This window comes from Erinaceus europaeus, chromosome 12 (assembly GCF_950295315.1).
Source record: "Erinaceus europaeus chromosome 12, mEriEur2.1, whole genome shotgun sequence".
In the NCBI taxonomy this organism is placed as follows: Eukaryota; Metazoa; Chordata; class Mammalia; order Eulipotyphla; family Erinaceidae; genus Erinaceus; species Erinaceus europaeus.
Window position 1 is genome coordinate 54,674,429 of NC_080173.1, and position 13,832 is coordinate 54,688,260.

The 13,832-nt window shown below is 52.5% G+C and overlaps 1 protein-coding gene and 1 long non-coding RNA gene across 3 annotated transcripts in view; one reads left to right on the forward strand and one right to left on the reverse strand.

Annotated features, from left to right (window-relative positions):
- Positions 1 to 2,746: 2,746 nt before the first annotated feature.
- ITGA3 (integrin subunit alpha 3) overlaps positions 2,747 to 13,832 on the forward strand; it is a 34,035-nt gene continuing 22,949 nt past the window's right edge. Inside the window, exons 1-4 of one of the 2 annotated variants that reach the window (XM_016189339.2) lie at positions 2,747 to 3,128; positions 3,608 to 3,812; positions 12,480 to 12,607; positions 12,908 to 12,987. In XM_016189339.2, coding sequence (XP_016044825.2) covers positions 3,610 to 3,812; positions 12,480 to 12,607; positions 12,908 to 12,987 — 411 coding nt within the window. In that variant the 5' untranslated portion in view covers positions 2,747 to 3,128; positions 3,608 to 3,609. The other variant, XM_060203688.1, reaches the window with a different exon arrangement.
- LOC132541958 (uncharacterized) overlaps positions 10,619 to 13,832 on the reverse strand; it is a 32,583-nt gene continuing 29,369 nt past the window's right edge. Inside the window, exon 3 of the long non-coding RNA XR_009553072.1 lies at positions 10,619 to 11,319. This is a non-coding gene — a long non-coding RNA (uncharacterized LOC132541958). The remainder of the gene's footprint in view (positions 11,320 to 13,832) is intronic.

Sequence of the window (13,832 nt, forward strand, 5' to 3'; positions counted from 1 at the left end):
AACAATGACGACATCAACAATAACAGTAATAACTACAACAACAATGAAAAACAACAAGGGTAACAAAGAGAGAAAATAAACATATATTAAAAAAATTTTTAGGGAGTCGGGCTGTAGCGCAGCGGGTTAAGCGCAGGTGGCGCAAAGCACAAGGACCAGCATAAGGATCCCGGTTCGAACCCCGGCTCCCCACCTGCAGGGGAGTCGCTTCACAGGCGGTGAAGCAGGTCTGCAGGTGTCTATCTTTCTCTCCTCCTCTCTGTCTTCCCCTCCTCTCTCCATTTCTCTCTGTCCTATCCAACAATGATGACAACAACAATAGTAACTACAACAATAAAACAACAAGGGCAACAAAAGGGAATAAATAAATAAATAAAATAAAATATTAAAAAATAAAATAAAGAATATTTAAAAAAAATTTTAAAAAAGGGAGTCAGACTCCGCATGATACAAATTATTGTGAGCTCTTGTGTTGCTGTTTGTTTTTGTTATTTCCTCTGTCTACATTCTTACATGGGTCCTTTCTCTCCTGGAAAGAGTTGACAGATGTGGCTATGGCTAATAATGCCACCCAAACCAGAGGCTTGCAGACCCCTGAGCCTGGGACTTCTTTCTGCATCTCTGCAGCTCAGGACCCTCCAGTCTCCATGTCTCCCTCCACCCCATTCCATTTTCCCCAGATGTGGCTAACACTCCCCACATTCCTTCTCCTGGGCCCTCCCCTTCCCAGGCGACCCTACTCCTGCTCCCGCATTCCCTCCAGACACTCCCTTGGAGTGGAAAAACCATCCCTCATCCCTTTCCTGCTCCCAACCCTGGGATCGGACATGCTGGTCATTCCTGTTTGGGATGGCCAAAGAGATAACGCCTGGCACAGAGCCCATCTGTCATCTCAAGAGTCTCCAAGCTGTCTCAGTTGGGACCCAAGTCCACAATGAGTATCTACCCCAGGCCCTGGTTGTCTCCCCTTCTCTAGGAACAAGATAGGGGACTCAGCTGCCAGCCAGAAGAAGAGTAAGTTAACTGTTGAACTTATTTCTGGGTCAGTTTCCTATTCCTTGACCCCAGATGTCATCTAGATCTCAGAGACCCTGGGCTGCATGCAGAACATGGAGAGAGACGAGTGATTCTAGAAGTCACAGCCCCAGAACAAATGCAGTTTTCAGGGCAGACAGGGACAAGTGTCCTCTCCTCCAAACACCACAGAGAAAGCTGTTATCACAGCTGGTTTTGTTTAGGCATATCTGGCTGCATGACCAACATCTGGCTACAGTTTGTCTCTTAAAAATATAGCTGAAGCCAGTGGCTCTTGCTCCTTGCTTTCATCCCATGAGCTGTGATCCTGGACATCCAGGTTCCCATCTAAACCAAATGAGGGTGATCACGCTGACCTCATGGGGAAACCAGAGGATAAAATCATGAACCTGGTGGTCTGGGAGGTGGCACAGTGGATAAAGCATTGGACTCTCCAACATGAAGTCCTGAGTTCAATCCCTGGCAGCACATGTATCAGAGTGATGCTGTTTCTCTTTCAGTCTCTCTCTTTCCTTATCTTTCATTAATCAATAAGTAAAATGTTTTTTTAAATGTGAAGTTGGGACTGGGTGGTGGCACACCTGGTTGGGCACACATTACAATGGGCAAGGGCCCAGGTTCGAGCTTCTGGTCCCCATCTGCAGGGGGAAGCTTCACGAGTGGCTAAGCAGGACTACAGATGTCTCTCTCCCTCTCTATATCCCCCTACCCTCTCGATTTCTGGCAGTCTCTATCCAATTAATAAAGATTTTTAAAAAATTGTTTTTAATGTGAGCTTGCCTGTCAAACGATGCACAATTCGTAAAGTGGGGTCTGAGTCCATTTCCAGGCTCTGGTGCATACTCTGGGCTCCTACACTTTTCTTTAAAGAGCTTTCCAGATTGCACATGCATCAGGCCTTGCCAAGCCCAAATCAGCCCTGATTGTAGCCATGTTAATTATTAGCATGAATGATCAGAAAGGCTCTGGGGTCAAATGGCACAGGACTGAAATTCTAGTTGTGTGACCTTCCTTTCATTACTTGACCTACCTATGTGTCAGTTTCCTTATCTTCAAACAGAGATCGCATCTGAAAGATGGTTGTGAGGATTTGATGTAATCATACCTGTAAAACACTCAGCACAAGCACTTACTACACTTGTTTGTTTTCTTTTCATATACCTTCAAAGATAGGAGCTCCAAACTGAAGGAGTGAGCGCTGAGGGCCAGACCCCTGGACCAGATAGGGAAAGCTCCTTCTAGCCTAGAGAAAACTCATCTTTGTGCAGCCATCAGGGGTAATCTCAAGAAAGTGTGTCTGGTCCGCTTGAAGTTCCCTTTCAGTTTGATTCTTCACTGATAACCAGGCTTTTGGGTTCCACCCACTTACCTCCACCTGGCACCGCCCACTACACACCTGGCGGATTGGCAAGGGCTGGCCTCCCCACCCAGTGTTCAAACGCTCAGCCTGAGTCTGAGTGGGAGGAAGAAACATTTAGATCCTGCGGGGCTGGGCCCTGAAATCAGGGTTGAGTGAGGAATGACTGCAGTCCGGCCTAGCCCAGACTAATGGCGTAGTACATGCAGTCTAAGGAGAAAGAACCCATTTTCCCACCTACTGGCTTGGGAGGGGTACCAGCGAGCTCAGCCTTTGGGGGAGGGGGAATGGACACTATCTTTTGCTCTTTACATTGGGGTGTGTCGTTGGTACAACTGCTAAATCTATCTGCTTTGCCCAGAGGCCATTCCACGTATCAGGGTGGACGGGAGCGAGTGGGCAAGAGCAATAACTTCTACAAGGACAGCGAAAGGTCTGGGTGCGAGGAAGAAGGCCCAGAGACTGCCAGCTGCCTCTCGGGGACTCACAGCGTGGCTGAGGCGAGTCAGGCCCTCTCTCCAGCCAGGAGCGCACCTCTGTCGCGTCCCAGATGCGCCGCCGCCCGGGTTCTCCGCTTGCAAAGCCTCTCCAAGTAGCCGGCACAGCAGCAGCCCAGTGGCTGGACAAATCCCACCCCTGGCCCCGCCCGTCCAATCCAGCCGGCTCGGAAACGACACTCCACTGCAGAAGCGAGGGGCGGAGAGGGGAAACCCAAGCCTTTGGGGGCTCCCGACAGGTGTTTGGGGGAGAGGGCGGAGCCGGGTTCGGAAGGATGAGGAGGGAGGGGCAGTTCTGCCCCTTTAAGAGGCGGCTGCCGAGCCGGGACCTTTTCTCTTTCCCCGGAAGGAAAGCGGAGCCCCAGCTGGGCGCGCAAGGTGGGGAGGTGCGGGGCTGGGCGTGGGGAGGCGGGGCGCGTGCGGGGACCCCTCCCTCTTGTCCTCCTTGAGGTCTACGGGTCTGCCTCCTAGGATCGGTCGCCTAGCTCCGCTCGCTAGCGACAGGGTGGCCAAGGGGGCGAGGCTGCGACGAGCTGGGGGATCAGGAGCTTCGGGCGGGGCGGCGGGGCCGGCTGGGGAACCGAGCGGCGCACCTTGAGGGGAGTCGGAGCGCAGCCCCCCTGAAGACGTGGAACTGAACGGGCTGGGGGCGACCCCAGCTCGGCGCGCGAGGAGCAGGTGGACAGGTCCTCACTGTCGCTCCGCGCCCCGCCCGCAGCCATGGGCCCCGACCCCCGCGCTGCCCGCTCCCCGCACCCGATGCTCTGCGCGCTCTCCTTGCTGCTGGCCGCTGGCGGCCGCCTCGCCTCCGCCTTCAACCTGGACACCCGATTCCTTGTGGTGAAGGAGGCCGGCAGCCCAGGCAGCCTCTTCGGCTACTCGGTCGCCCTCCACCGGCAGACAGAGCGGCAGCAGCGCTACCTGTAAGTGAGCAAGACGGGGGTTGGCGGGGAGAAACCCAAGGCGCCCAAGTTGGTCAGTACCTTGCGTGGGTTAGAGGCCAGATCCGCGGCCGCTGTCCCTTGTGAGCTAGGATGAAAGGGGCGGGGACGTGGGCCACCCTCCCTAGCTCAAGTTTGGCGGGAAGTAGAAGGATTGTGTGTCAGGTAGGGCGCAGTAATCGGTGGCAAGTACTGACCAGGCCAGAACCTGTCTGGACGCAGCCCCTTCATCCTGTAAACTGGCCATAAGTGCAGAAGTGGGATTCTCTTTCTACGCTGTGAAGGGAGTGTCTGGTTCACTCCTCTCGGCAGGGCTGGGGGCTGGGGGCTGGGGAAAACTGGAATGTAAGCACCTCCCTTCCTTTCACCTTTCCTAGGAAGGATCTATGGACATATGCCCTTAGGTATCTATAGCTTTACACCTCGTGCTTAGTCTGTGGCCACACCCTCTGCAGCAGTAGACTGGAGAGCCTTCTCCACTGCTCAGCGAGTGGAGGACGTGGTGAAATGATGCGAGCGTCTGGGCCCTTGGAGCTGTCCAGGTGCTCCCTCTGCACCCGCCGGGAGGAAGGGGAGGAGTAGCAGAGAGGAAGGCGGGGCTGTCCAGCTCTTGCTGGGTCTCCTGCCTCCTCCTCCCGCCGCCTCCCCGTCCAGCTCCCTCCCCGCACCCCTCCCCCCAGCAGCGCTGCCCTCCCACCAGACATCTTCCCTGCATTCCACAGATTCATGTTGAATCTTCAACCCCAAGTGTGTTTGTTTTGGTTTGAAGAGGGAAATGGTGTTTTTCTCTTTCTTCTCTTCTCCTTCCCCAAGCAGCTGTGAGAAGGTTGGGGGGCGGGTGCTGGAGAGTGGGGAAGATCTACCCCAGCTGCTTCGGCTCCCCCTCCGCCACTGGACACACTCACACCCAGAGTGTGTATGTCCAGGTTCCAGAAGTTTCTTTGCTATGGGCTCAGTGTACTGAGATCAGCAAGTAGGGAGACAAGGCTGCCCCTGGAGGGCAAGAAGGTAGGACAGGCCACACAGGCTCCCTCCACCTCTTTGGGCCATTGGCCTTATCAGACACCCTGCCCAACCTAGCGTCCCAGCAGGTAGTCTTTGCAGACAGAGTAGAGGACTTCGTCAGGTGTGTTGAAACCTCTACCATCACTGACTGAGGCTTGCGGAAACTTGAGAAAACTTGTATGACCGAAGTCCAAACTGCTCCAGCCCGTGGCCCCTGCCCTGCTGGCCCCGCCCCTGCCCAGACTACCTATCTGAACTTGGCCCAGCTCCATCCAGTTTCTGTAGAGCTCAGAGCCACCACACCCAGTGGCTGTGGTCTGGTGTCAGCCAATTCTACTGCTTTTGAAGACCCTGAGTGACCATCAACGCAAGTTTTTCTCTTGATGTATATTTTTTTTTGTTCTGGCTCAGGAAAAAATATGTTTGTGTAGGTCAGTGAGACCTGTATCCACAGCATGAAGGACAACATATTGCAGAGATGGGACTGAAGAGCAACAGCAAATGATTTTGCAACTTCCTTCTCCCCTTTGGTTATATGACCTTGAGCAAGATAGTTACCTACATTGGGCCAGTTGTCCCCAGCTGGGGCCTACATCTGTGTGCCCCTTCTTATCTGCTTCTGGTGGCCTATAAGAGGCAGCTTGACACTGTGGGGAAAAAGGAGGTTCCAGGACCCCATAGCTAGTCTCCTGTCTGGATTTGCCATTCTTACCTTTGCCTTGATTTTTATTTTATTTTATTTATGTATTTATTTATTTATTTTACCAGAGCACTGCTCAGCTCTAGCTATGGTCATATGAGGGCTTGAACCTGGGGCCTTGGAGCCTCAAGCATGAGAATTTGTTTACATAACTGGTATGTTATCTCCCCCACCTCCTTGATTTCTTCACATGTCAAAGAGAGGGGGCATAATGCTCCTTCTTCATGGGCGGGAGGGTGACTTTCGCCTGATAATGTGTATAAATGCTGTGCACTTGCCTACTTCCACAAGGAGCAGCTGAGGGCTCTTGTGTGAAAGCCAGAACCTGGGTGCACCCCCACTCTCCAAGGACCTTACCCAGCATGGCTAAGCAGAGAAGCTCTACTTTTTCTTCCTAGGTAAGCCCAGAGACTCTAAAACTAATGAACCTCAGTGAGTTAGGTAGTTATAAATGGAAGTCAGGGGAGTTGGGCAGTAGCGCAGCGGGTTAAGCGCAGGTGGCACAAAGCACAAGGACAGGCGTAAGGATCCTGGTTCGAGCCCCCAGTTCCCCACCTGCAGGGGAATCACTTCACAGGCGGTGATCCCCATCTCTGTCTTCCCCTCCTATCTCCATTTCTCTCTGTCCTATCCAAAAATGACAACATCAATAACAACAGTAATAACTACAACAATAAAACAACAAGGGCAACAAAAAGGAATAAATAAATATTAAAAAAAATAAATGGAGTTCAGGGCCAGAGAGATAGCTCAACAGGTAGAGCATTTGCTTTGCAATGTGGGCAGTCCATACGTTAGCCCTGATACCACATGAGAGGTACTACAGCATTGGAGGAAGATCTCATGCTCTCTCTGGTTCCCTCCAACTTACTGAATGGAAAAGTGTCCTGGAGCAGTAAAATCATATATCTGTGAAACCCTCTCTCCACAATAATTATAATAATAACTATTATTATTAATTAATTAATTATTAGAGTCTTGATTCTCCGTCTGGAAAACCTTTAGTCTTTTCCAGGTTCTACATCTTGGTTAATCTTGTCTCACTCAGTCCTACCCATTATCCATTTGGGAGAGTCAGCTGAACTTAGCTGCAGCCAGCTATGTAGCCAGATGTTAACAGCTGCCTGCATGTACAGCTCCGGAGAACTAGCAAATCAAGTTGCAATCTTATATTCTGTTGATCTCAAAGTCCCCTGGCAAAGGGGGAGGGCTCATGCTCCTGAACAAGCTCTTAGCTGAGGCTCATAGTTTTACAGGAGATGCTGGAACCCCTGAAAGTAAGATCATATGTATGTGCATTGTTGGGGGGGCAGGAGGTCTTGTTCTAGAAATGGTTAAAAAAAAACGCAACCCAGGGGTCGGCAGTAGCGCAGTGGGTTAAGCACACATGGCATGGTGCAAGGATCCCAGTTTGAGACCCCGGCTCCCCACTTCTAGGAGGAGTCAATTCACAAGTGGTGAAGCAGATATGCAGGTGCCTGTCTTTCTCTCCCTCTCTGTCTTCCCTCCTCCTTTGATATTTCTCTGTCCTATCCAACAACAACAACAATAGCAATAACAACAATAATAACAACAACTAGGGCAACAAGGGCAACAAAAATGGGGGAAATGGCCTCCAGGAGTAGTGGATTCAGTGCAGGCACTGAGCCCCAGTGATGACTGTGGAGGCAAAAATAAATAAATAAACAAATAAACAAACTGCAACTCATTTATGAACCCATCATCCTTATCTCTGGACTGATGTCTCAAACTGGGATCCTTGCACTGGTCCTTATGCTTCGTACCATGTGCACTTAACCCACTGCTCTACCGCCGACCCCTGGGTTGCATTTTTTTTTAACCATCTTCATCTCTGTCCATAACATTGGGGTTTTACCCCAAGCCGGACCCCAATTCCCTAGTCTTTGGAAGGAAATTAGAAGAGGAAGGTTCTTGGGCTTCTAGTGAGCTGTCTGAAAGATGGTTACTGACCTCCAGGCCCCACACCTCCTCTGTCATTCCCTCTTGGGCATCTAGGTCTCATGGCCCAGCCTCACTCCAGTCCAGGGGCTTGAGGATTGGCTCTAGACCCCCCTCTCCTTTCTGCCCTTGCCTGGCAATAAGTTTCTGGGCTAGGAGGTGGGGGAGGGGGAGGGTGGCTCCTGGAAGATGAGGTCATCCCTGAGGTAATCAGGAACCAGCTTACCTCCTGTGGTCTTCAAAAACATATTTTCCTGGGCCAGGCAGGCACCTGGCAGCCTCAGAGGCTTGTGTCAGAGTAAATGAGCATAGCAGCTGTAGCCGCAGGTAGAAGGCCTAGATACTGAGTGTCCTTTTCCTTCAGCTCTCGCCAATGGCTAGTCCAGATCTAGGAGCCTTAGAGTGCACAGGAAGTAGGGGAAGCCCAATCTGGTAGAAAAAGAAGAGCTTAGTTAGAGCTACACAAAGAGAGAGAGGAATGTCCATGGCAGGCAGCAAGAGGGACAGATTAGATGACACAAAGAATACCCTAAGGGATCAAATAGAAAAGAAAAAAAAAATTCCAAAGAGCCAGAGGAGAGGAGAAGAATGAGGAAAACAGCCTCATTCTTGAGGCTAGGGCCCAGCCTCTTTCTCCTCTCCTCTCTTATTCTCTAGTTCCCTCCGGCTTGTTGCTGTGGCTCCAGGGCTGAGTCACCAGGGGGAGAGGGGGCTGAGTGGGCAGCATAGGAGGGGGGAGTGAGAGGGCTGAGAGGGCAGCAGTTTCAGCCACCCCAGGAGGAGCAGCCTCTGGGGAGGTGGCTAATTCAGGCAGCAGTATTGCCACAGGGCTAGGATACAAGCATCTGATAGCTGCCAGCCCCAGCCCAGAGCTCAGAGCCCAAAGGCCCCACCCCAGACTGAGTTCCTGCCTGAGTGGAAGGGAGACTCAGGTGACTAGAAACCTGCAGAACAAGACACTGGGGGCAGTGTGTGTGGGGGGGTTAGCCTCAGTTCTGGCCCTCCAAGTTAACAGAAATCTTTCTTCTGGAGCCCCTCATAGCCCTCTGGTGGGGATCCCTCTAACAAGCTGTTCCAGGGTATGCCCCCTTAGCCTACTATCCTTTAAGGACCTACTATATCTTTGAGGTGAGCCAGCCTGGTGCCCTAGACACTTCTGGGTCCCCTTCCCCATCCCCCTCCAGTTCTACTGCTATTTGCTTAGCTGTCCATTGGCTTTGAACTGGCCAGGGGAGAACAGTCGAGTAGGGGGTGAGGAGTGATTTTCTGAAACTTGAAATTCAGGACTCCCCAAAGACCAGGAGGGGCTGGAGTCAGAGGAGAGCAGCATGCTGCTACTTGAGAGGGGGTCATCTCACCCATCTGCCCGTCTCAGGGGAGGGGGTCTTCGTGCTTGCTCCCTCTGAACATGGTCTGACTCCAGAATAGGAATCTGATCTCCTTTCTTCCCTCCCCCCAACACCCCTTCCCTACCGACTGGCCAGGGCTTCCCCTCTAGCCTCCTTTCTTCTGGTGGCTGCTGGGGAAGAGGAGCTGATGGTAGGCTGCAAGGGGGCCTTGGGACTCTGCACAGTACTTACAGTGCATTCACACAATAATATATTATCTCCCACCCTCTGGGGGGCGCCCCTACCTAGATGTGACCTGAGAAAGCCTGGCCCGACCCTCTGCATGCCAGCCTCCTCATCACTCCCCATCCCTCTGATGGTAGACCCACTGCATCCCATTGCATCCTGGGCTGGGAGCCAGAGGGCCTTAAAGGGCCTTTGAATTGGCCAAATAGGAGCTAAAAATACCCTCAGGAAAATGGGGGGGTGGTGGTGGCTTTCTTTTGGAATCTCTGGAGAGGGAGGTGGAGCTGGAATGATGGTACTGGCACTGCCCCATTGACCATTCGTGGGCACAAGACTAATGCGGGGGAAGCATGGGAGGGGAACAGAAGGGAAGGGGGTTTATTTCAGTTCGATTACCATCCACAGCAGCTACCCCAGGGGGCGTCAGCCACTGAGAACATGAGTAAGCTGGGAGGACATGGCCATGATGTTCCTTTGCCATCTACCTCCCTGGCAGTCTGGGCAGGACAGTGACACCTGTACCACACTGCACACCCTGGAATGTTATCTGGGCTCCCCAGGGGCTCCCTCCAGCCATATTAGAGCTGCCACCCTAGAATGAGCCTCATCCCTACCTTAGTATATGCCTGGAACCCTTAGGCCCTGGAAGGGCTTCTGTCCCATTCTTGGCTCCTTCTAAACCCTACTAATCTCCACTCTGCTCCAAATTCCCTGATCTGGATGGGGTCAGAAATTGTTGGGGGGGCTGGGGTTGTACTAGGTCTGGTCCTGGTGCCACAAGAATCAAAACATCAGCACTTGCCTCAGCCCTCGCTTTTGCGCCAGTGAGCCCTTGCAGAGAGGAAAGCCATCTGTTCCCTCAGCAGCCCCAGAGGCCAGAGACACAGCTGTCACCTCTATTCCAGGGATGAGGTGCTCAAGGATCAGTGGAGGAGGAAAGGAACTTGCCCCAGGCCAGAGCACTTGCTCCAAAACCAGGCAGGAAAGTTCCTTTCCCATGAGAGCAGATAGCAGAAGGGCTGCTATCTGTCAGAATGACGGGTGTCCGTGGGTGGCCATAGCATGGACTCCCCAGGGCCCCTCCCCAGCCCCAACAGAAAAGAGAGTGATTAACTGGGCCTGGCTGCCACACTGGCCACCTGCCAGCTGCTCTGTTCTTTTCTGCTTAGAGACACTGCACCCTTACCCTCAGGAATACTTCTCCAGGGTCAGGGCTGAGCTGGGATGTGGGGTGCAGACGGAGGTTCCACCCCTTCCCAGCACCCTCAAGTTGTGCATTCCTGACACCCAGTGGGCGGAGGCACCCCAGGCCCTGGCATGCCCAGGCCCTGCCCTGCATGCTCCCTGCAGTCCTCCTCATAGGGCTCAGGCAAGAGCTGCAGGCAGAGCCTTTGCCTGGCACTTTCAGACTCTGGCAGGAGGCCCGGAACCAGGTTCTGAGATGGGAGCCTCTGAGCTGTTGGGCCTGATGGAGGAGCACCTAGTGGGTGCCTGCCTTTTTAGAGGTGGGGCCTCATCAGGACTGAGGAGACCACCCCGAGGGAATGTCCAGAGGCTACAGGAAGATGATGCCAGAAGAGCTGGGCTCTCAAGCTGGGGTCAACCGTATTAGGGTACACTTAAATATGCGGGTTTCAGGGTTCCACCCCCAGATTCTGTTCAGCTGGTCTGTGGTAAACTGAAAATCTGCCTCCTTAACAAATATTCCAGGGATTTTTAATATTTATTTATCTTTACTTATTTTCCCTTTTGTTGCCCTTGTTTTTCATTGTTGTTGTAGTTATCGTTGTAATTGATGTCGTCGTTGTTGGATAGGACAGAGAGAAATGGAGAGAGGAGGGGAAGACAGAGAAGGGGAGAGAAAGAGAGACACCTGGAGACCTGCTTTACCGCCTGGCCTGTGAAGGGACTCCCCTGCAGGTGGGGGTTGGGGGGCTTGAACCAGGATACTTACTCCGGTCCTTGCACTTGCGCCAGGTGCACTTAACCCGCTGCACTACCACCCGACACCTTATTTTTATTTTTAAAGATTTCTTTATCTATTTTTTTTTGTTGTTGGCCATTTTATTTTTTTATGACAGAGGGTGAGAGACAGAAAGCAAGGGAGAGGGAGAGATAAGGGGATACACCTGCAGCACTCCTCTACTTATGAAGCTTCCCTCCTGCAGATGGGGGCTAGGACTTGAACCTGGGTCCTCACACATGGTAACAGGTGCACTTCAATGGGAGAGCCATCACCCAGCTCTTCAATCTATTAAAGAGAGAGAGGGAGGGAACTAGAGGATCACTGACACATGCGATGCCAAGGACTGGACTCAGGACTTCATGATCGCAAATCCAATATGTGATCCATGGCACTACCACCCAGGTCACCTGCTCTACCTTTTTATGCTGTGCTAGGACTCAAACCCAAGGCCTGCACTTTACTCTTGAGCTGCCCCCGTCTCCCCTAAGTGAGACCAGATGCTGATATACAAGGACTGTCTAGGGAGGCTGTTTCCAAGATGGTCCCCCTTCTTCCTCTCCTCAGATCACCTCTCCAGCATAGGGTGGGTTGCCAGTGCCTTAAACACCCTTGTAGAAATTTAGAGTTGGGTGTTCCTAAAGATGGAATCAAGGAAATGAACAAGGACTATTGCTTTGACATCTAAGAACTCTGTCCTGGGACTACACTGTCCCAAACATCAGGTACCCCACCCCTCCACTGCTGCTTTGTTTGTCTATATTACATGGGGGTGGGGAAGGTGTCACCCAGGTATCTCAGGGGTCTGGGCCTCCAAGCTATCAATCCTTAGAGAGGACAGATCTGGCTTCCGGTTACCTGCCCCCCCCCCACCCTGTTTGCCAGAATCCTCCAACCATGATCCCTACCAGTGTCTCTATGACTCAGAAGCTAAAATAGCCCTTCTGAACCCAAGATCTGGCCATGTCACTTCCTCACTTAAATTCTCTCCTTGGCCCCCACCCCTGTCCTCTTATCCCTCTCAGTGTTCCCAGATGCCTGCTGCACCAAGGGTCAGCCGATCCCTGAATCACCCTGCTTGCTCATGCTTCCTGGCCTTCACACAGGCCATACCTTTACCAGAAGTGTGCTTCCTCCTTTTCTACCTGGGGACCCCAGGTCACCCCCAGATTCAAACTGGGATTTTCTCTTCTGTGGGCCTCCCTGACTGCCCCCCCTCCTACTTCCTTCTTGTGAGGCCCTGTCTGCAGGTGTCTGTCTTCTGTCCACCTCCCCCTGAGCTGGGCAATGCTGGAAGGCAGGAACTGGGCATCCAGCCCACTCTCTCCAGACCCCCAAAGCCTGGCCCACAGCCTGGCACAGAGCAGGTGCTCAGTAAACCACAGGAAGTTTGAAGTAGGCTTTGGGAAGTCTGAACTCCAGCCCCACCTCCCTCTTTCTGTCTGCAGCCTCCTGGCTGGTGCCCCCCGAGACCTTGCCATACCTGATGGGTATACCAACCGGACCGGAGCTGTGTACTTGTGTCCACTCACTTCACAGAAGGACGACTGTGAGCGGATGGACATTGTAGAGAAAAGTGAGGATCTGGGGAGCCATGCCAGGTCCAGAGCTTAGTGGAGGGGATGGCACAGAGAATGTGACTCAGAGGAGACTGGAGGCTGGTTGGGGCAGTGCTGGTTTGGCTAGGAAGAGGGAACCCAAAAGGAGACTGGGACCATATGGGATTTGTGGAGCCAGATTAACCATGGGTAGGAGAAAGAGTGGGGTGGAGGGGACATAGGGATGCTAGAGTGGAGGGTCCAGAGCCCTCCTTGTGAAGGCTCTGAGCACTAAGAGGGTAGGTGCCTTGGCTTATGATGCCTCCTTGTGCCCACAGGTGACCCTGACCACCGAATTATTGAGGACATGTGGCTGGGAGTGACAGTGGCCAGTCAGGGTCCTGCAGGCAGAGTCCTGGTAAGTGGGCAGTCTCTGCCCGTCGCCTAGCCCCTACCCTTTCCTTCATCTCCCAAGAGCTGGAGTGAAAAGCAGAGGACAGGAGAGGGGTCCTGGGTGAAGGAGCTGGGACCTTGCAAATGTCCCTGCCTGATCTTGCGTCTCCACAGGCCTATGTATCCCTTGATCCTGTGCTTCTGGGCAGGGACAGGGACTGGCACTTTCCCAAGGTCTGTCATGGCCCAGGTCCTGTCTGAATTACCCACATCCTCCCTACCCCTCTCCCCAGCTCCCAGGGTGCTCACCCTTCATGGGAACTAGCTGAAGGAACTGCAAGGAGGAAAGGGCAGTGAGAGCCCCAGGCAGTGCGGTCTGGGCATGCTTCTTCCTGGGAGGCTGGCTGGTGGAAGAGGCACAGTCCTACTGACCCCCTGCTCACAGCCCACGTGGCCCATGGCTGGGGACCACTCCCTGCTGTCACTTATTCTCCCAACCACATTCTTCAGTGTTAGTTCCTGTGTCTCAATTTCAGAGTCCCAGACAGATAACTAACCCCCAATTTTTTTTTCAATTCAATGTAAAATGAAGGGGTGGGGGAGACAACATAATGGCCATGCAGAAGACTCTCTTGGTATCTCTCTCTCTCTTTTATTAAAATAAATAAAATACTTTAAATTGTAAAATGAAGATAGTGAAATATGGAGATTTTTAAGTTTCAGTGTGTTTTAATAAATTATGCTCACATGTGACCAACACATAGCATGTCATGTAGTAGATCACTCCAGAAAGCATGTTTCCTTGCTCTTCAACTGTCAGTCCATTAACCACCCCTGCCTTGATTTCTGGCACTCTTGAACGCTGTGGTA